At 46.9% G+C, this 22,248-nt stretch overlaps 2 protein-coding genes and 1 long non-coding RNA gene across 3 annotated transcripts in view; 1 reads left to right on the plus strand and 2 right to left on the minus strand.

Annotated features, from left to right (window-relative positions):
* irs2b (insulin receptor substrate 2b) overlaps window positions 1-4,326 on the minus strand; it is a 7,764-nt gene extending 3,438 nt beyond the window's left edge. Inside the window, 3 exon segments of the mRNA XM_068746326.1 lie at window positions 912-980; window positions 983-1,393; window positions 1,396-4,326. Coding sequence (XP_068602427.1) covers window positions 912-980; window positions 983-1,393; window positions 1,396-4,192 — 3,277 coding nt within the window. The 5' untranslated portion in view covers window positions 4,193-4,326.
* Window positions 4,327-4,892: 566 nt separating this feature from the next.
* Window positions 4,893-17,880, plus strand: LOC137902705 (uncharacterized). The gene is made up of 3 exons (XR_011105744.1): window positions 4,893-4,966; window positions 17,180-17,353; window positions 17,577-17,880. It is a non-coding gene; the product is annotated as an uncharacterized lncRNA (long non-coding RNA).
* A 754-nt stretch (window positions 17,881-18,634) lies between these two features.
* The window catches only part of col4a1 (collagen, type IV, alpha 1), a 28,837-nt gene continuing 25,223 nt past the window's right edge, over window positions 18,635-22,248 (minus strand). Inside the window, exons 46-52 of the mRNA XM_068746474.1 lie at window positions 22,115-22,243; window positions 21,933-22,031; window positions 21,635-21,847; window positions 21,377-21,554; window positions 21,180-21,294; window positions 20,289-20,461; window positions 18,635-20,105 (exon numbers count right to left, since the gene is read on the minus strand). Of these exons, the coding sequence (XP_068602575.1) occupies window positions 20,024-20,105; window positions 20,289-20,461; window positions 21,180-21,294; window positions 21,377-21,554; window positions 21,635-21,847; window positions 21,933-22,031; window positions 22,115-22,243 (989 nt within the window). The 3' untranslated portion in view covers window positions 18,635-20,023. The remainder of the gene's footprint in view (window positions 20,106-20,288; window positions 20,462-21,179; window positions 21,295-21,376; window positions 21,555-21,634; window positions 21,848-21,932; window positions 22,032-22,114; window positions 22,244-22,248) is intronic.

The raw sequence follows: 22,248 nt of genomic DNA on the forward strand, positions 1-22,248 counted from the left end.
AGTTTGAAGAACAATGCTGATCTTTCTTTTCTTCTTTCATCCCCCCCCCCCCCCGTCCATGTTGCTGTGCATGACAGGCAAAAGTCATCCATCCTGGAAAGAAGGAAGGAAAGAAAGAATGCTCCTACCCCCCCCCCCCCCCCCCCCCCCCCCGGTCCACCCCACCAAGTTATAAAAACAAGTGCGCGTTCACCCCTCCCTGCAACCTTTGCACACCGGCTGCATTCCTGCCCTGGAACCCAGTACCTGACAATTGATAAACAACTGACTCACTTGTTTTTCTGGGGGGCGCCAATGACTTGCACCAGAATCTCTCGATGTTCTGAGCTCCCGGAAGGAGGGCCGACGCGGACAAAGAGACGGACGTGTTTGTGAAACAACAAACGGCAGTTAAACACTTGTTTGTCACCATCGGTAATAGTGACTGGTGATGGGAGAGGGGGGGGGGCAGTGACTCACAGCGAGCCGGATGTTGTGAAATGTTTTTTTTCCCTTCTTCAAACAACTGCAACTTCTGACGTGCCCCTGCCGGGTCACCTAGATGCCTGTAAAATAGTTCCCCTGACATTTAGCGGTGTGAGACACGAGAAAGCAGCAGCGTAATATTAAGTGACGGCAGTGCTCGCCACTAAAATAAGCCCACGCCGCGTCACAGTGTGTTCAAGTCAGCATGACAGACACGCAAACATTAATTTGTTTGCTTACAGAAAAGTGCCTTGCTCACTATCGCCAGTATTCTCACTGGGATAGAAAGTAAACACAGGCGCTCTGCTTAGCAACGACTGCCTGTGCAGATTACGCTGGCAGCGCGGAGGCGGATCTCTATCCTACTCGAGCGCTGGCACCACTCCCTTCATGAATGAAAACATTCTGCATGAATGAATGTTCGCCGCACGGAGGAAAAGACTCACCTTTCACAGCAGCGGCCGCCGTCTCTTTGAAGCCCAGGCCGACGTATGGGCTCGTGTCGAAGGCGTTCGCCCCCCCTTACAGCCGCAGGGTGCCTTGAACCTCAGGAGTCCGCCGCAGTCCCCGAGACCACATCCTCGAAGGTTCCCCTCCATCAAGTTTAAGGCGATGTAGTTGAGTCCATTTTGATAGCCGGCTGACATCTCCCGGCACATGGGGCTGTTGCCGCCATGGTCTTCGTCGGACCCCTCAGAGCTGCAGACGGCGTGGGACACATTCTCCACGGAAGCCGAGCTGTGCCGTTTGGCGTCGTGGGCAAAGGATGGGCACACGGGCGTGACGGTGGTGGTGGAGGAGAAGGTCTCTGAACTGTGCCGTCGACGCCCCTGAGGGTCAGCCCGGATCACTTTCACCCCGCTGTTTGGATCGATGAGGGTCGCAGATAATTTAGGACCCCCAAGGAGGAATGTGTCCAACGGCACAGGGGGACCCCATTATCAAGGCTGAGTCTCTGGATGCATGCAGTGGGACAGCTGGGGAGGGCAGCCACATCAGTGGGGCACAGAGTGGGCAGAGCGGCAGGAGGTCTGAAAGTCATCTCAGTGTAGTCATCCTTGACGAGCGCAGGCTGACAAACCAGGCTCAGCGTCTCCTCCACCTGCCCCTCAGAGCTTTTTACTTCTTCTCTCTCTTCAATTCTCTGTTTGGATTTCTGGTTGGTCGTCAAACTCGGGAGAGTCAAGATCTCAGGCTTGTGATTTAAGCCCCCTGTAGAGGAGGAATCCCTGACCTGCTGTGGTTCAAGGTGACCCGGAGAGCTAAGGTCAACATTAGCATAGTCCGAGAACGGCAGCGCTCCCTTCTCCGTGCACGTTACATTCACAGAGGCCGCGGCGGATGCCAGGTCGTGAGCGGCGTCGCTGAAGTCTATGTTGATGTACTCTCCGGGGCTGCGTGGCTCTGGGGGAAGGGGATGTTCACTCATACACGGGAGTGTTTTGAGGAATTCCAGAGCCAGGCGGTTGGGCCGACACACCCTGGTGTTGTGCGCATCTGTCCGAGCAACTCTAAGGGGAGGTGGGGCAGAGTAAGCGGTTCCCGGTGTCCCTGGAGAGCCGCTGGGCGCAGAGTCTCCTGGACAGATGGGACAATAGTTGGATTCCTCCTCTATCCGTTGTTTCTGTAAACTCATCACAACATACTGGTCGGTGTCGATGGATCCATTGCGTTGTAATTGTCCTTTAAGGGGGTGTGGCAGAGCGCTATAAAAATAAGGCTGTCTGTGATGCTGAGGGTGGGCGTCTCCTCCTAGAGGACTGTGGATGTAGTCCGGGGGCGTAAGAGACACCAGAGGGTCAGCAGGAGACATGTTCAGGTACTCTCCATTGGGAAACCTTCCATCATTGCTCTCCACTGACATCTTGGTTCCACACCACATCCGCATGTAGCCACTGTCCTCCAGACTCCCGGGGGACTCTGTGCGCGGGGTCAGCACCACCGAAGAAGAGTGGGAACGTGGTTTGATGATCTGTTTCGGAGCCGAAACACACATGGGGCTCATGGGCATGTAGGGGTCATTCTTGGACCCAAACGTCTGAGGCACTACACCTGGCATCATGGGCATGTAGCCGCTGGCGCCTTGGAGACTGCTGGCATTCTTCTGAACGTCCCGGTATTCCTCAGCGTAGGTCCCTTTAGGCGAGGCAGTGTGGCACTTGCGAAACATCAGGCTTCCGCTGCTGTGAGTAGCCCTCATAAGTGTATACTCGTCCAAAGAGGCTGAGGATACTTGTGGGGGGCCTCTCTGTTGGCGGGGAGTGGTGAGGGAATACGTGCGCTTGCGATAAGCTTTTTCCAGCTCAGACAACAGCCGATAGCCGTTCTGATTCTGCCGCTCCATCACCATGTAGCCGTCCAGCTCACCGCCATCCCGGGACGGGGGTGTGTCGGCTTTGAGGGACTCTGGGGTGTTACTGCGGAGGGTAAGCGTCAGCTTCGGGTCCCGTGCATCCGCAGGACTCGAGCCGTACTCTTCACATGATATGAAGCCCGCGTCGCTGGGGGAGCCTGAGAAGGAGACGCTGCAGCTGGAGGGGCGAGGCGCACCGGTGTCTGCGCCGGAGGTCACGGTCCCCGGGCTTGGGGTCGCCATGGATGGCGAGTGAGACAGAGGCATGGACATGGACTTACTGTGCTGGAGGGACGAAGATTCAAACGTCCTGCAGGGGCGGGTTGTGATGGTGTGGGACCGGCTCAGGGGGGTCCGGTGGGCCCCTGGGCTGAGGGGGCTGCCGTTCACCGACATCGGGCGGGTCATGGTGCCGTCGCCCTCGCTGGCCGTGCGTATTCGACAGGAGGAGAATTTGCTCACGGGGGAGGTCGCCGCCATGCTGTCGGTGCGCGACCTCCGGGGCAGTCCGGTCTGGCTGGGGGGCAGATTGTTCAGGTGCCGCCTAGTGGGCACAGAGATGGGATTCGTACCAGATGACTGGCTCTTGCTGCGGGGGCGGAATTCCGACAGCTCCTTCATGGCTTTCATCGCCTCCAAAATAGTTTCGTGGATGTTTTGCGCCACCACGGAATCGTCCGCCTGCATCCACAGCTCCCCCGGACCCGTGGCCGCGGAGCGGCCGACCTCCATGAAGAAGAAGCTGTCGGAGTGGCCGCACCTCCGGATGTTCATCAGCTGCAGGACGACGGACGCAGCCTCCGTGTTGCGCTTCACGAAGCTGATGGTCCGGCTGGAGAGGCAGAGCCTGTAGACGCCGGTCAAACTCCTGCTCTGCCCCAAGCCTTTGGACTTCACATTCACCTGCCAGACCTCCTTGTAGGCGGCGGAAACCGGCGTAATTACGCCGTAGCTCGCCTCGTCGAAGCCGAGCAGCGAGGACGCGGAGCTGGACGCCGACGCGTCGCACACTTTCCCCTCCGCCATGAGATCCAGCAGCACCCGGTACCAGCTCTCCTGCTCCTGCTCGTTGTCCGCCGCCACGGCGAAGTACTCGTCCCTGGTGTAGAGCGCGACGAGGTGTTTGTGCTTCGCGTCGGCTCTCTTGCTGACGTTGAGGCAGCAGTCCAGAAGGATCACCCTCTTGGCCACCGATTTGTTTCTCCATTTCTTCTCGCTCTCGTAGTACTCCAGCCGGGCGGGGAAGCCCTCGCTGGGCTCCTTCAGCACGAAGAAGCGCTTGTGTCCGTGTTTCTGCTTCTTCAGAAAGCCGCATTTCTTCACGTCGGCGGAGCCGGGCAGCAGCGGCGGTTCTGTGTTGGGCGGACTCGCCATTCTCGCTCTCAGACAACACAGAAAGCTTCCTCTCCCCCTCTTCTTCCTCCTCCTCCTCCTCCTCCTCCTCGCAGCTAATAAAACGACGCGCTTTCTTCTTTAATTCTCTGCGCCCAGCGCCGGTTGTGCGTGCGCTCGCGTTCTCCCGAAGCCGGGGGATAAATAACGCATGTTACTGAGGAAGGGGAAACGACGTGTGACGATCCACACATCCAGCTCTGTTTTATAAAAAAGAAAAATAGAAGCGAGGAGAAAGGAGGAGGAGAAAAAATACGCACGCCGAGAGTGGGCGGTGCGCAACGCGGCTCATTGGGCTTATTGGTGGATACGGGATGAATGCTGGAGAGAGAGAGGAGGAGGAAGAGGAGGAGGAGGAGGAACTCTTACTATTACCGGTACTCTGCGGAGTCAGTCTCCGCTCCAGCTTTATTTATAGCGTCTCTTTTCCGATGATCCAACATATGACGACGGTTCCAAATAGATCTATATTCCCGACCCATGTGCCATTTCTAGAGTTTGTAGAACGAGCATTATTATTATTCATATGAGCAGAGCTTCGGATGTTTTTCGCTCCCTTTTGATCGCAGGTTAATTTTACGCGTCTGTAGTCGGTCCTCCTCCAGCTGGTAAACAAGCGCACGTCGTCGACTCCGCGTCACAGAAATGTAATATTCCCTCCGCGGCGCGCCGCCGGAAGGTACGGGGATATCCGAGCTCTTCTGTCTTCAGAGGAGGAACCGGAGAGAATCACGCGTAAGAGCCGGCAGAGAGCAGGTATTAGAGCGCGGGTCGTTGTGTATCCACTCGGCTTGTTTTGGGCGTTCCGCTCTGTTGGACCGCAGCTGCTCCGTTGACGCTGCGTAATTGCTCAGCATTCGCCCTCTCATTCAGAAACGGCGTGTGACGGCGTGACTGACCGAATCATTGTCGGCGAGGCGCAAGAATGACCTACTTAATGTTAGAACATCCGATGTCACGATGACGCAAACCATTCTCGTGGTTTTGATGCGTCAATGGCTGGCACTGTGCGCAATGATGACCCGTAGAAGTCAGTGTCTGTGCGTGGTGGCGGCGGAGCTGAAAGCAGACGCGTCTGTCGCTGGGGGGGGCAGTGTGTGCGGCGCAGCGTTTCAGTTACGCACGCAGGTCTGGAGGAGACGGTAAACAGGCGCAGGCACGTGACTCGATGAACCCTCAGCTGTAGTTCAGTGGTGATTAATATATCCCTAATTCCATTTGCCAATAATCAATCATATCAGTGACACCAATTTTAATTGCCCCATGTTCCATTATGAGAACATAGTGAACCCCCCCCCCCCCCCCCCCCCATAGTATACTGTTCATTTCCCCTGGAATCCCACAGTGCTGACTCTGCACCCTGTCCTCAGTGGAAAGGTCAATTACTCTGCCCCATGCAGGTCAATAATTTCACAGAGACAATGATTTGAGTCCGGCCACCACGCAAAAAGAATCAAGCCAGCAGCAGCGTGTTCCAAACGGTCCCTCAAGTAACCCTTAGCTCACGTATCTCATCTCAGACCAGTAATCAGAAGACTTTCTGCTCCGCGCGGTTGTTCTCACTGTTTAAGTCTCTGTGTTTACCTCGGCCCTGCTACAAAGGCGTATCGATATAAATAGCTGCAGCAGAGCCGACGACCCAAACCGCTCAGGCTCAGATATCACCCTCCAGGATAAGGGAGGGTTCCCTTTCTGTCCGGGTTAGGTTTCCTACATGACAGACGTGGGCTTGGATCGGAGCGTTCAAACTCGCTGTTTACTGCAGGATGACTACAACGTGTGTGAAATAATCCGCTGACATTCGCTTCAACCTGAGAAATCACGAAGAGACTGTCTCTGTGCAAAAAGACATTTGAATTCAATGACCGTGGCATGCTAACAAGAAGCTCGGTGGGGGTAGGAAGAAGGGAAATCTGTCTGCAAACCCAGTGCGGTTGTCTCTGTGATGCGTTCTGTCCCGTTTTAGGACTAACTGCGTACGCAGTGCGGTCCATTACTTTACAAATAGAGGAAAAGGACTTGTGAAAGCTGCTTTACAAGGCTATAAATATTCCCTCTCACTATCTCCTGGTGTAAAAGCGTTATTCTCCTCTCACAATAACAACTCTTTATTGTAAAAAAACAAAAAACAATGGCATTTGAGCAAACAGTCGCATCGGGTTAAACGAAGAAGGCGTATACGTTTGCGTGAATTCAAATTGTAGCTTTGTAGGACTGATCTCATTCCGGCTCTTAAAGATGAGCTTCAAACGCAAGCTGCCTTGAGTTTTCCATTTGCTGAGTCACAAATACATAACGTCTCAGTAACCCACTGCACTGTCACTGTTTGCAGCGATTAGGCTCATAAGCGTTCTTAATGCAGCTTAGCAGTGGCAGTCTGATGAGATAAGATTAAGGACAAGCGGGGGAGGGGGGGGGGGGGGGGGGGGTAAAGATTAAACTCGGTCATTCCTCAGTGAAATGAACGGCGTAAACTTTTACTGTCGCCATCCAAACATCTCACAGTTCGTATTTCAGTAGTCAAACCTAAAACACTGTAGATCACAGGATGGGCGGTTTATTTTAGTATCATCCTGATCATCCCATAATCTACTTGTTCATTGTCAGAAGAGACTGAATTGGATTAGATTAGCAAACATCAAATGATGATCTGAATCCAGGTAACATCTGGAATGTGTAACTTAATGGAGCATCCGCTACTGCAGACAACGACCTCTTCTGAACTATTTTAATAACTTGTAGCCGTTTGGCGTTTCAGTCACATGATATCTGCGTTTTGAGAATCTGAAAAGACAAATCTTTGAAAGCAGGAAGTGTGACCTTTTCAACATCGCCATTTTTGTTGCTGTGCAAACTGGGAAAATGTCATTCTTATGAAAACTGTGGCACCATGATGGGCTGTTTAAGTTTTTAGTGGAATAACCAGGAAAGCATTTTTAATGGCTTTTTGGTGATCGACATGCACAAGGCTCAGTTGATGCTCTGTGAACACAGAACATTCTAAAAGGCAAAGGAACAACATTTCTTTCTTTTCTTTTCTTCATAAACCAAAATAAGTGCCATGTAAAGTGAGCCTAGTGATGATACCAGTGTCAGTCAAATTCTAGGGTAGGTTTTAATGGTCAAGGAGTCCTGCTATTCAGGTCAAGTTATTACAGCACTGCTTTTAGGTGTGATGCCATAATGGGGGAAATGAGCTTCCTTGGTGGAGGTTTGCGTCCCCTGAGGGCTATTTACTTTATTGTTCATGAACATTTATTTTAAATTATGAGGATTTTTATTTTTACAGAATAGGAAAAATTGGGACATTTCCATGTGCTCTTTATTTATAATCAGCTTTGACAGTTTAACACAGCAGTGCGTCTCCTAAGTCTTTATTCCTGTTCTTGTTAGATAACGTATTTTAGTTTTCTATGCCTGACTTCCTGTAGTTTTTTAGCAAAGAAAAAATAATGTAAAATCAACTTATGTTGTAACACAGGGGCGGGGCTTGTGTTGCCCTAAAAACCTGCACAAGATGAGGGTCAAAGCTGCACAATCTAAGAACAATTTCTCAACTTGCTACATGTTTTTTCTCTACGGGAAGACATTCAGTTCAAACGTCCTCTTTTTTTCTTCTTTGAACATCTGAATATTGTAAACAAATGAACTTGCAAATAGCTCTACAATTTCTTAAACCCAGCTTTGCAGTCAGGCGATGATCATGGCGGCTATGTGCTTTTGGGCGCGTACAAAATAGATTCAATTGCATGTTGTCACCCATAATGGACTCTTCTCTGATCAATACAGCAAATGCAAAATTGAAAGTTCTCTTCCAGTAAAATGATCACCTGGGGGGGGGTTGACCTGGAGAAAAGACGGCAGTGCCGATAAAGATGTCTGTGTTACAGGACATGATGGCCCACGTGTTTATCGAGTCACAGCACCAGTGATTAGACTTTTGATTACTTCCGTTAACCAAGTCACTGGAATGGAATCTGTGAATTGGACACGGGTTTTGCATTGTTGTGCCGAGCGGTACTAGAAAGTTGATTACAGTTGTGTTTTATTCAGCACAGCCTCCATTGTGTACGGTAATAATGGCTGGGATGATTGGAAGATCCGTGGAGCTGCAGATCTTGTACCGCTTTAAACGCGACCTTGTGTTACGACCTTCACGTAAACCTTCTCTCCTGTTATCTCTTTCTCATCTCGTAATGTTGCCACTTCTTTTTTTATTCACTTGTTTTACAGATCCTCAAAATGACTTGGGCTTTTTTTCCATTTCACAGGTCATTAGAAACAGATATTTATATACTCATTGGAAGTGACAGGCGACACGTCAGGCAGACTCCGCCCTGGCGAGCTCCGTTGACCAGAAGAGAAAATGATGATAAAGTGTTTCTGTAGATTGAAGACAGCATATTTATTCATGAGCGCATCTTCCCCCAACAAATGGCCGTCCTGGCCGCACGGGGAGATGTAACAGTAGCTGCCATCTTAACTCTTGGCCCTCTGTTGCTGTGATTAAACATATGAATGCATATGATATGCAGGCTCCACACGACCTTCATCAGTCATTTGTCATAATTGTGTATTATCTGGAGCCTTGTGGCTTGATAAGAATGACAGTGATGCATTAGGCCGCCATTAATATGCCTCCATCAGAACAGGAGGATCTAATGACTGAGGCAATAAGGCAGCATGGATGTCAAATGTTTCTGATAAAACAGAATTGTCGGGTCCTGGACTGCGGTGTGGACCCCATCATGCAGAGACGGAGGCACAGGGAACGGTCTGTGCTTCTGTAGTAATTAAACACACATTGTCATACAAACCCAAAAAATACAGAAGCGAGGTTGGACGGGCTGGCGTCACCACAAACAAAAATACACTGCCTAAACAAAACTACGATATTCAAAGACTAAAGATAGACCGGCGGGTGTCACAGAAAGGAAGATAACAAAAGTACACAGCCTAGTGGAAAAAAACTGAAAACCTCCTAGAGGACAGATGATCAGATGACCTGAGGAGCACTAAGAGTACAGCGGCATTCAGTACTGTGTTGTGTTTTATTACTTCTTTCATTTGTGTTTTGTCAGCTAGCTTTTACAAAGTACTGTGAGAAGGAAGATAACATTTCCTTTGTTTTCCACAGTACAGTATAGCAGTACAGTGTGTTTTGTGATGGCATTAAACCCCTATTAGTCCAGGTGCGTAAACTTCAGATGATTGACACGTTGAATGCCCCCTCCCATAGACACACAATAACTTCTAATTGCATTTATTTGAAGTGCAAAACGCTACACGTTGAGACACGAGATCTAATAAACAGGATGTTGATAGGGGTTGTAATGGAAAAGCACAAAGCTAATACCTTTTCGCTATAGTTAAAACACTGGCTGCTTGCCAGAAGGAATACGCTGCGACCAGATAGGAGGAACAAAACGCTACTTCATGAGCTTGGCTTTAAAGACTTGATGTTAAATGTTGTGGTTTCTAACCCCGGCACCGCACGCCGCACAGCCGCCGTGGAGGGGCTGAGTGCATCCTGTTTTCTCCTGATATCACCGCTATGTCTTATCCATGTCTGAATTATTGATGAGTTGAATAAAAAAAAGGCATGCATGGAAAGGAGAAAGGAAGCAGAGATGTGCCACCGCTCGTAGCACCACAAATTGTATTGTTCCCCTGATAGAGCTCACCTCAGAGTTTCTTCTTCTTTCTTTTAATTTATCAGTGAGAAAGTCACATTTTAATATCATAATTAAATACATAATAATTATAACAACTGAAAATTTGAACGTACTGCTGGTTGAGTCCCACACCGAACTTTCTCATCTGGCATTGTGGCCCTGATGGTGATGCTGTAGGACGGGTAGTTTATAATATTTGCCATAAACAACCTAAGCTTTTACCAAATGTTCTTCTTCCTGGCATTTGCTTGCTTGACATCATATTTACAACGTCTAACATCAGAAACCTAGAGCAAACAGATTTTTGAATAATCTTAACTTGATTCCATAATTATTTTTTTCTTTTTCTTTTTACTTTGACATCTGAAAGTCAAAGTGATTTGGAAAAAAATCTGGATCATGCTGAGCTGACGTCTGACAGACTTATTAACATCCCTCATTAGATGGTGATCAACTCATTTGATAAGAACATCTTGTAGCAAGTTTGTACATTCACATAAACCAAATATGATCATGTCTTCTATTTAGATCTCAAGTCTATTTTCCTTGTCACCTACTATTTTCTATGCATTCTTTTCTCAGCCCTGTAAACACAATGATGTGAATAAAACAAGGCTGTTTGGCCCTGCAGCTGTTTTTATTCGTTAAGCTGTTTCGTTTTGTAATGACGTTAAATACTTATTAGTCCAGCCGTATAAACTTCACTTGAATGCCCCTCCCTGAGACACACAATCACTTAGAATTGCATTTATTTCAAGTGCAACATGCTACAAGCTGAGACACGAGATCTAATAAACGAGATGTTGACAGTGGTAAGGACAACCTATATGGAGTTGCACATGTACAGCAACACGTACGCACATGGATGGCCGTGCACTCGTGGTCTGCTAATGGGGGAATTATTCATGATCTGGACGCGCTTACATACGTAAATATGTTTATCCAGCGGGAGAGAGTTCGGGCAAATGACTTGAAAAATGAGCATATTAGCATTTATATCTTTTAGAATTATTGATATGATCCCACCCGCTCTTGCCAGTGTGCAATTAAACTGGAAGTGATAGGTAATATGTATGATCATTGGCTGCAACACACACACACACACACACACACTGAATGGTTACACCATCACATAAATATGTAATGAAAGCTACACTGAAATTAGGAGGATAGAGTCTCAAATCATTCTGCCCTCCCCTTCCTCATTGTTTTCTCACTCTCACCCCCCCCCCCCATCCCCTTCTTGCACCCTACTATTGGTTCAAACCCTTCGGTTCTGAAATATTTATCATTTCAGAATGACATTGTCCATCTTCACAAAGACTCTGGTTCAACGTGCACCTTCCATGTAGAAATGAAATCTGCTCTTTAAGGTTTTTAGATTTCAGCGTTTCAGATTTTTTTTTTCTTCAACGTGCTTGGTGTAGGTGGAGATAGTACAAGTAGTACAAGTAGTACAGCACATAGTAGGGTACGCTGCTCTGTCTGTGCATTCATCATTCAGTGACTGCCTATGTGGGTGGAGGCTGGAGGAGCAGTGGGATGGTTTTTGGCTTGCGTAGGGGGGGAGGATGAGAGGAGGGGGAGTGATTGCCAGAGAACACAGGAAATGTCCTCCCCGGGCCGTCAACAACTCCTGTGGGACAGACAACGATTGTCTGCATCCTGAATCATCTTCACACACATGAACATATTCATACAAGCAAGTGTGATGGAGTCCAGAATACTGCTTCACGCGACGCTTGAAAGTTTATTCTTTATTTCATATTAAGCTCTAGTTGAGACTCCTTCTACTTACTGTAGCTGGTCCTGGAAACTACGGAAGCAAAGTCCAGAATACACACTTCATTTATACATCATCCTACAACCGAGGGTTGTGAAACGACTCGGGGGTTAATCCATGTCATTAAATAATTGATCATGATTTTATATATATATAAGACAATAAAAGTCTGTGCTGATGCTTCACCACCGTTTCTACACAGTAAATATCCAGACAGAGAAATAAAGTTTTTATTTATATTTAAAATTCTGTGTAATAATATGACGTGACACAGAATGGAACCTGGAAAGATTTAGGAATGTTAAAAAGGGGGGGGGGGTAAAATCTATTCAACGTCGTCCAATTAAAAGTGGATGTGTAGTGATTGTACTGTGATTTGTGGACAGGAATGTGCACATTATTGTTTTTATAAATTCGGCATGAGCCATTTGCTGCAGGTGACAGATGTGGAAGATGGTTTTCTTTAGGAGGAGGCGTGTCTGCATGCATGAGAGTGAAATGATCGTCGTGGCGGGGGCCAGTAGATCAGAAACAGGCCGTGTGGCTGCCGCTGTGTTGCTTTCAGTTCGTCATCTGATAAAGGAGCAGAGGACACTGTAAACACGAACGTTTCCAGAGCGCGAGAGAGAAAGGCCAAAGGCGCCCCTCACCTCCCCCAAAGGTGTCAAAGGGTCAATATGGAGAAGACTAGAAGCGCACAGGGGAACACCGACAGGCCCGCGTGTTTGCCATCGCGTTCAATCTGGGCTCTCCCGAGAAACCGAAGGACGGACCAGCTCTGTAGAGCTGCTGAGCCAGCATGTGTCGCTTTGGCGTAAGCACATTTTCTGACGTGTTCAGACCACTGAAAAACAGCAAACTCCCATGAGCCCCCCCCCAACAACAACTGTGTGTTCTTGTCGATGCAGGTGTTAGCCAGCCTTTCCAAAGGCTAATGGAAAAGCCCATTAGCGCCTCAACAAGCCTGACAGTCGTGTAAATTCTTCATCCGCCGCTGCGATGATGTCTCTTCTCAATAATTCAGCAGCTGCTCAGGAAATCGCCGACCAGCGTCCAGCGTTGTTGACGATGTCATTATCCAACACATTGCACCCACATGGGGCCGCGCGACATCTAGAACAGTGGATTTTACCGCTTTAGCAATGGTCTTTTATCTTTTTTTTTAAGTTGCAACACGTGAGCGTAAGGAGCTTCTGCTGGTTTGCTTCAGTTCAAAGGCTCGTTCCTCCTGTGTAATTGGGCTTGTTTTAGTGCAAACATGGTGCTTGAGGTTAGTGATGACTTCAGTTTGCATGCAAATGAAGCGGCAGCAACGCTGAGAGATTCCTGCGTCCTGCATGCAGTATTAAGTGAAGCAATTTAGCATGAGCGCCAGCGAAAGGTTCTTTACTATGATGTGCTGTTATAGCTTCGCCTGCTGTGTAAATTGGAATGTAAGTTACGGCGTAGTCTTTTAAAGTCTATGCGTATGTGCAGTGGACCGAGAAGCCCCCCCCCCCCCCCCATTAAGACGGACGGCAGTGTCACGGATAATCAAACGTGTGTTTCTTCTCAACGTATACTTGAATAATCATTAGTTGGACATTTACATTATAATGTGACAAGACAATAAAAAGGAAAGTGCTGCCATCACTTTAGCTCATCGCATCGGATAAACCGGCGCCGTCTTCACCGAGGTCTTCTGGGCTGCTCCATTTGTTCTCGCCCTACGGTCGGCTCGTTGTGAACCAATTGTGTGTCTCGATTTGTCTGATTAACTGGAAAAAGAAAAAGTTGTGTTGTTTGTGAAAGTGCAATTCTTAGTACAAGTCTTCACAGCCTTGGCTGTTCACACGACACCCACCATCCGGTTTACCCGGAGAATCAGACTCCAGCGCCTCCGGCCCTGTTTGAAAGGCCTTTGTCAAAGAATAGATGCTCTACACAGAATAACAAATTGAAGATTGTTCCCGCTCCACTTTCCCCACGTATTGATCAGCTATTTCATTTCTGTTTCTGACTATAAACCTGTCAGAGCCATGTTGCTGTGTGAAGGGAATCTCACAGCGTTCCTCCTCCATCTGGCAGCTCAGCCTCCGTTTGTATGGATGGTTTCTATGGTTTCCCTTTTTATCTAACTTCCATGCGAGCCATTTCCCAACCTGCTTCTCAGTTTGTAGCTCGAGACATGGACAGTCCACGAATGCCAACCATCTGATCCTGCTAAGCATCCAGAAGGACCCGACAGACCCTCTTTAGCTGCCTGCCAGACATGTGACCACAGTATGGAACACGTCTTCATGCCGCAGCCTTCATGTCTCCGCTTTTTCTCTGCGTCGCAGCTTCGCTGAGCCTACCGACCTTTTTTTTTTTACCTTATCAAACATGATGAATTAAGGTTACCATCGAAGTCACTGGGAAACTGGACATCCAAAAGCGTTGGTGTGGTTTCTGGATTCCGATCTCCAGCAGCTGTGTGTGCGATCGTGTTCGAGTGGGTCGACATTTTAAGTATTCATTTGACGCCGTTGTTGTCTCAATTGAACTTTCAATAATTTGATTTAAAAAAAAAGTCTCATCAGCATAAGAACTCCAGGAAACTGAGAGTCAGGCTGGTGCTGATGCTGTCCTCGTGTCTCACCTGATGTATGGCTCTCAGTGCGGTGGTGCAGGGCGCTTCCTATTCGCTAATGAGAGACGGACATTTGCAAGTATTTAAAATATAGGCATAAAAGAAAAGACAGATTGAGTGTTGTACTGCAAATCCTCCCACAGCTTCACTCCCACTCATTCACTTCTGTTACTGTGACAGCCACTCTTCCTCTCTTCTCCTCCGCTCGGCTGTGGAGGCGTTCTGTTCTCATTTCATTCATAGACCGCCACGCTAGTTCCACACGAAGAGTGTGTATTGAGCTGAAATGTGTGTGCAGGAAGCGGAAACTGAGTAAGAGGAGGAGGAGGAGGAGGAGGAGGAGGAGGAGGAGGAAGCACCATGTTTGGCTTCATCCCAGCACATCAGACTTCCGATCATGATGTGATCGTGATCAGGTCTCACATGAGAGCCGAGCTGTGCAGATGGAATTACAGGGGGGGGGGGGCACAAACTCCAACTCAGCCATGTCCTCCAGTCACTGCAACAGAAACAACTTCATCATTTAATATTCATATTTTATTTATCTGCATCCCCAATCATTCTGACTACATCCCACAGAGGGGGGGCTGGAGTCTAACTAAAAATGTAATACTATGGTAAAGTATAGTCACAGATGGTGTTGCAGCAACAGACCATCTGCTGAGACGTTTATCAGAACTTTGACTATATTAACTTCGGCCCAGAATGAAGAGAAATAATATCTAAAGCTTCTGTATCCCAGAAAATGATGAGGACTGGCCAAATCAAAACAGAGACCGATGCCGGCGTCGTCGCGGCCCCAGCATCAGGAGAAGAGTATCCGGGTTGCGTCGGAACGAGACCCTCGAGCATTTCATCACTATTTATAGATAGACGTGTATCATTGCTGGTTCACTGACCCTGGAAACTTTCCCTTTTCTCGGCCGAAGACCATCCAATCTGCCTCTTCGTCATCATTAAAGCGGCTTCAGAACCGAAGAAGCCTGTTGGGCGAGAGCTGAAACATCTTCAGCCAAACTGAAACACGTCCAGTTGATTCTTCGTTGTTGCTCTCCGTGATCTGCCTGGCAGATTACAACAGCACTGCAGTCGCCATCCAAGGCCGCAGCGGTTTGTCTCTATTCAGGGCTTCTTTCTAAAAATAACTTTGCACGTCGGCGTTCATTCATTCAATCATTCATTCGGTGTTCAGCTTTTGGTGTCGCTGATGTGGTGGATTGAATAGCTAGGGGTGTCGTGTCCTCAGAAACTTTGAATGACACAGACAGGAAGAAACTGAGGCTTAAAAGGTCCAATGAAATTCCTTCAATGGGCAATATCGCGCATCGTAAACCTCCTGGTGGCAAAACCAGGAAGGAACCCATTTCAGTCGGGGCTGATCCGACAGGTTGTACAGGAAGGAATGGCCTTTCCTTCACATCTGCTTGTTTTTGCTTCTTCTAGCAAAAAATCTTGATGCAGAAAAAGAAAACGCATTAGACTCTATAATAGTACACAAGCGTGTAATTCGCTTCCAGTCAAACAGGATGTAAGAGGATTTTGTTTCACATGGTCGATGTATATTGTCAAGAAAGAAGGAAGAGCATGGAAAGTAAGTCGGTATGTGCGTAGATATTTAGCACCTGCTCACTCTGGCTTTTTGTGAGGCTGTTTTCCTTTGAGCTGTTGAACGCAGGCGTATTCAAGACGAGCAAAAATATGAAAATGGCAAATTACGGAAAGATTTCCTCCACGTTTCCTGTTTTTGCCGCTAAACACGAAGGGAATTTATCGGTTCTTTAGTAGTTAACATGATCGACGTTGCCTCTCGCTGACGCCGATCCCCGATACGGTTTATGTTCCCACCAATTAATTCTGCTCTTCATTGTTTACCAGCATGAATGATAATTGGTTTCAGAGTCAAACAAAGCCAATCAATCAGTTTGATTGTATCCTTGTTTTCAGCTGCAAAGTGGACACATTTAAAAAAGATAATAAGAAAATCATCTAAAGAAAATGTCATTTTAAATCTCTGTCACATTTAGATTGTTTATATCTCGGATCTTTTCATAAACAAAATATCTTTCATAATGCATTAAGTATTACTGACCTTGAAAATCTGCGGATGCCAAGGTGGACCGGAGCGTGACACGGTGAACACATAAAGGTGTGAGAATTTCCCTCATGCTTCTTCTGATTAGAATTTAATTTAGTCATAATGATGTATCGCTGTTTGCGTTCCAGCATTCTGTGTGTCGCAGTGCAACTCAGAGGTCTTTCAAATTCGATCCTCTGCTATGAATTCATGACAAGACGTCAGGCTGCACTTGGTTAGTTTGACATTTTAATGCAAATAAAAGATAAAAGCACTGTTACGCAAAGCGTCTCTCTCTAGGTGCGTGCGAAGCGGTAGGTGTTGTTTGCATCTTATCTGTATTTGGCATGGCAGAGGTCAAGGAGGGAGGGGGTTGAGGTTGTGCTCTCTGACCTTGAGTCCCTCAGGAGGACATTCAGGATCGCTCTAAGCTCCCGACACATTCCAACACTGATGTAAACACATTCCCGGCCGGAAGCATGACGCATTTAGCAACAGGAGCACAGTTACCTCGCTTCTTAGTCCATTTATTCATCAAAACCATTCTGAGCAGGAATCTACAGATTCTGATTACATTTAAATCTATGATTCATTTCCTGGCAGTCAGTTTTGCCGATTTCATGCACAGAGACTCCGCTAACGTTTTGACGCACACAAAAGTTATTATGACACTTAAGTTGGGTCTCAGCTTAGCGATGTTAGCAAAGAACTGAAAGAGATCTAAGAGGCTTGAGCTCGAAGCCCCCGAGCCACCCTTGTCTCACAGTATTAATGAGTGTGTGTTTGCACGGGAATCCCATTTCTCTGCTTTATTCCTTCACTGCAGCCCCATTCCATCCCAGACTGTCTGGGACCTGGTGCTGGCAGCCATCGGGACGGCTGGCCCTCAGCACACCTTCCTCCTCATGGATGAACTCGAGCCCAGAGAGACGGTGTTTGTTGTGGACACCAGCGGCAGCGCTTGGCATGGGAGTGTGTTTACAGACACTGGTGTTCCCAAGTGAGCCCACATAATAATGTTTATATAACCTTTATAAAATCATGTTGATTTATAACCAGACGTACGTAGGCTTTCAGTCTTTTCCGCTTAGCTGGGGAAATTTTATCTGATTCTCTTAATCTTTTGATGATATAACAGATTGTTGACAGTGACATTTAGAAATTCCTTGCAATTGTGTGCTGGGAAACGTTTTCCAACAGGTTGACAGTTTTTTCTTTCACAGTGCTGATCCGTCCTCCATCCTTGCTTGTGATTGAAAGCAGGTTACCATCAGCCTTTGGATTGATTGGCCCAATCTGTTCCTTTTATTTTTTGTATTTTTTTATCCTCCTGAGACCCAGTTGACATGCTAACGGGCTGGGTCTCAGGAGGATAGCACATCTTTCTTCTGTGTTTTTTGTCTCAACCGTTCAAGCACATGTTCCAGGAAGCAAATTAAGAATGAGCCTGTATTTATGAAAAGCAAAGCAAAGTTGATGAAGCAACACAATAAATGCGCCGTGTTTTATTTATGTCTCACACGGGATCCCAACATTTTGGAAACAGCAATTGTAAGTTGATGGTCCTGCCATTCCGTTGTCTGTTCTGTTTCACTGATGTATTTCACTTTAACTATAAAAAAAAAAGTTATCTCGGCCTTGATTGTGGACATGGTCATTCGGTCACTGCCCAGTCGTACCTGTCATTTAACCCTTTGACCTGCTGGCCATCCAGTGTGACTCCCATCTGAGTGACTTTGCATTTTCCAGCAAGAGGTCAAGGCCTTGTTATGCATGTTTATGAAAGCATCTGTGGGTCAAGCCCTCTGTCTTTTTCTGTCTGGCGACAAGAGGGGAAACAAAGGATAGGATTCCGGTAATAAATGAAAGATGAGAGTGGATATGAAGGGGTGGGGGGGGGGGGGGGTTATCTGGTTCTCTGCAGAGCGAATCGATCTGTTTGTGTTTTCGTGGGGTGAGCGGGTTTGTTGGCTACAGTCCCAGCAGAAGTGCTGAGGCATTGGCCGCATTGCACAGCGGAAGGATATGGTGCAGAGGGTGCACTCATAATGGTTCAAGGCAGATTTGAGGTCAGCCTTTGCAGCTTGCTGTTGGAATAAAAGGCAGTGGCAATAAAAACACTGAGAGCTTATGAATCACCCTCAAGGTGAGCTGTTGAATCATCAACAACTCATCTGCAAAGTGTGTTGGTGCTGCCCTCTTGCGGTGCCTTCCAGGTACTGTACTGTACTTTAAGTATTCAAAGGAAAAACTAACGCCTGTCAAGAAATAAGTCAGAACATTCTACAAATCCATTTATTGTAAGTACACAGTATGGGACTTGGGAAATATAAACTGTCAAACTTCTCTGTTTGTTAATGAGTTAAGATTATTCCCATTGCGTTCAAGCTTGCAAACACGAATTCATGCCGTAGTTTATCAAACCCGGATAAGAACAGGTGATGTTCAGTGTGGAGAAACGGTCAGAACTTTAACAGCAAGAAACGTTTAATCTCAGTTAATAACTCTGAAAAGGACATACAGAAAATTAGTGTTATCCAAGAGGCTGTAAAGGCTGAATTTATGTGCAAATACTGAATATCCTTTGGAGTATGTCAACCTATAGGCACTTGTTAAAAAAGAAAATAAAGCCCTCCTCATCCGTTTGTGTTTGAATCTGATGCTCTGATGTGACGACCTTTGACGCTAAATGATAAATCCATTAGGAGTTAAATCAACAGGGACAATAGCAGTCGTTCCCAAATGACAAGACAGTGAAGTTCACGAGCAAACTAGTAAGTACATACAAGTTCTGTGTAAATATATACATGTGCATTTCTTTGGATCACGTGATGAGAGGGAGGTGAATTCTTCTTCTGTTGCTTTTGTGTGGCTGTGTAACAATATAAATGAGGACATTACTAAACATACACCACTTCCAAATCCATTCATATACGTGTACACACACACACACACACACACACACACAGACACACGAGCCAATGCTATTTCAGCGCTGTGTTAGTATGTTGAGAAGGCGGTGGAAGTCAGACATGGAATTTCAGATATACCAAGTCCAACATATCCTCATGAATCTTATAAATAAAATGGACTAAATAACACAAAGTACTTCAATGATAACCTGAGGAGAGTATGCTGAACTGTGTTAGAGAGGAATGCATTATATGTACAACAGAGTGATTGTTATTTATTCGTGTTTGCAACGGAGCGAACAGCTAACCAGTGGCACATCCCATCCTTTACATTAGTACGTTTAAACACGTTAAAGGTGAAAATCTATATTAATATGTAGCTATATCTTTGAATGCTGTGGTGCTGGCAGGGAAGGGCAGATAAACAAGAATAGCACCGGGCTTATACAAACAACCCTCTACAGATGAACACCAGTTTACCCGTTCAGGGGGCTTGTACTCAGTGCAGAGGTAAACTGGATGTAACTATTCAGAACATAATGTGATTATGCTAGATGGGTGTTCTGCATTTTGGTCTTGATGTTCTGTTTTGTAAAGTTCAACCTCTGGCTGTCTGCAAACCACATCTCTTTTTCTTTCCTCTCACACATGCAGGGAAATAGCACCATCCTTTGGAAACGGGAAGTAAAGGCCAGTTGAGGACGTCAGCGCACGTGGAACTGCTTGCAAGTTCAGACGGCGTTCTCTCGTCTTGGGTTTTATGTTCTCTTCATGCACACCTGACAGCGGCTTATGTGAGTTCGGAGACTGCCTGCTTTCAGCGTCGTCGGAACGGGTTTCCTGGGGGGAAAAGGATGTGAAGAGAAACATGAAGATGAGATTCAATGTGATTTGTGTTGGTCACGCTGTCCCGGAGCAGAGCATCTGAACACTGGAGCGAGACTAGACCGGTGAAAACGAGATTTTCTACGGGTTCCCTTTAAAGTGAATCACAAACTAAAAGGTGCTGTGCTTCTGCCTTACGTAAACATGTCACTGTCTTCGATGGTGGCGAGCCAGAAGCTGAAGATGTTGGCGTAGTAGTTGCAGGTTCCTCTGCCATGACACTCGATGAACGGAGCACTGCGGAATTCCTCCATGCAGGAGCCGGGAGAGGCCAGAGCCTGGCCCGAACCCTCTGCACCAGCACTGGTGTGCTACACCAACACACAATGAAAACAGATTTTATTTATGTGGAATATCCCAATCAGCTGTTAATACATGTGAAACATAAAAAAAATAAATGGGATCTAAATTAGACCAAGACCCATTTTCAGATTTTTATTCCTCAAAATCAATCCAGCAGTTTTTCCGTAATCCTGCTACTTGCAAGTGTACAAAAAATCACGACAGATCCAATCTGTATTAAATTCAGTGGTGAGATAGAGACCCACACCCTACATGATTGTCTCAAATTTCATAAACATTGGTCAACAATCAACCGAGATATTGAGGAACAACTTTTGAAGCTCCATTGACTGTAATGTTAACGAAACTTTCAAAGTGATCCAGAATCCAGGATCTCTTTTAGATCATCACCAAACTTTGTATCATCTGTTCCTGGAAACATTCCTAAGATCTGAACATTCCTAAGATCATTCAGGATCTGAAACTTCTTTAGTTATCTTGTTAACAGACAGCAAAAACATAACCTCCTTGGCGGAGGTAATAAAAACCTCAAACAAATGATCAAATCTTCATAATTAATGCTGCTCAATCTACTTCCACAAGAGAAAAAAATCATTCTATGGCAGAACAGAACTACTCCATGAGATTATATTTCCAGATTGGACTCATTAATAAGGATTATTACAATTTAGAAAAGGCACATGGTGATGATGATTAAAGAAATACTGTATTTGAATTTTGTCTTACCATGACAAAGGAGTAGCCGATCCATAGAGAGTTCCATCCTCGAGGGCATGGCGGGATCATGATGGTCTGACTGTGAACTGCTATCGCCATGGCGGGGGCTTCACACACGGCACACCTACAAACACACGCGTGTGACAGGAGTGCCAGACCAGAATCATATTTACCTAAAACCAGGAAGCATAGAAATGTTGACAGACCTGCTAATGAAGGGTTTGATGCTGTCCCCAGTGACCGGTGCCATGCTCATGGGCATGGGCTCGGGGGAGGTGAGCCAGTAGGAGTAGTCGTTACGGGAGGCGAAGTTGCACACATTGTTAATGTCACAGAACAGGAAGGGCATGGGGCTGAACTTCCTGAGGCAGCTGCCCGCCGTGCCTGAAACACAGACCAAGGAGCTAGAATGAATCCGGTAACACTCCGTCTCGCTTCTCTGTTCCTTTCTTTCCACGCCTCACCTAAGTCCTGCCCATGAGAGCGTTCATTGCCCTGCACGTAGAGCAAGGAATAGCCGTCATATAGGAGAGAGGTTCCATCGGGACAGAATGGAACATCCACTGTTTGGCTGTGACGAGTCACCAGGAACCCGTGATCCATAGAGGAAGGGCCTGGTGGGCCCACTTGGCCTGGAACACCATCAGGTCCTGAGGGGCCAGGGTATCCCCTAGGTCCTGAAGACAAAGATAATTGAATATGATATGAGAGTAACAGCATGACAGCTGCTATCCAAACCTTTAATCCCTGTCATCCTCTCACCCTGAGGCCCCGGGAGGCCATATTCTCCCTTGGATCCAGGCTGGCCATGATAGCCAGGCAAACCATCTTCTCCTTTTGGCCCGGTAATACCGGTAACGCCTGAGAGAAGAAAACAGGAATGAAGAGGCAATTCGGTGGATAAAGAGGATTCACAGATTACCGGTACACAAAGATAAATTCACCTTGTTGTCCCTTCTGTCCAGGTAGTCCAGATGGCCCCTGGGGACCTGTAAAGCCTTGAATTCCTGGGAGCCCAATGTCTCCTTTAATGATGGTATGGGGGCCAGGGGGTCCTGGAGGGCCTTCATTTCCTGAA

The sequence above is a fragment of the Brachionichthys hirsutus genome, chromosome 12, assembly GCF_040956055.1.
Source record: "Brachionichthys hirsutus isolate HB-005 chromosome 12, CSIRO-AGI_Bhir_v1, whole genome shotgun sequence".
NCBI classification, from domain to species: domain Eukaryota; kingdom Metazoa; phylum Chordata; class Actinopteri; order Lophiiformes; family Brachionichthyidae; genus Brachionichthys; species Brachionichthys hirsutus.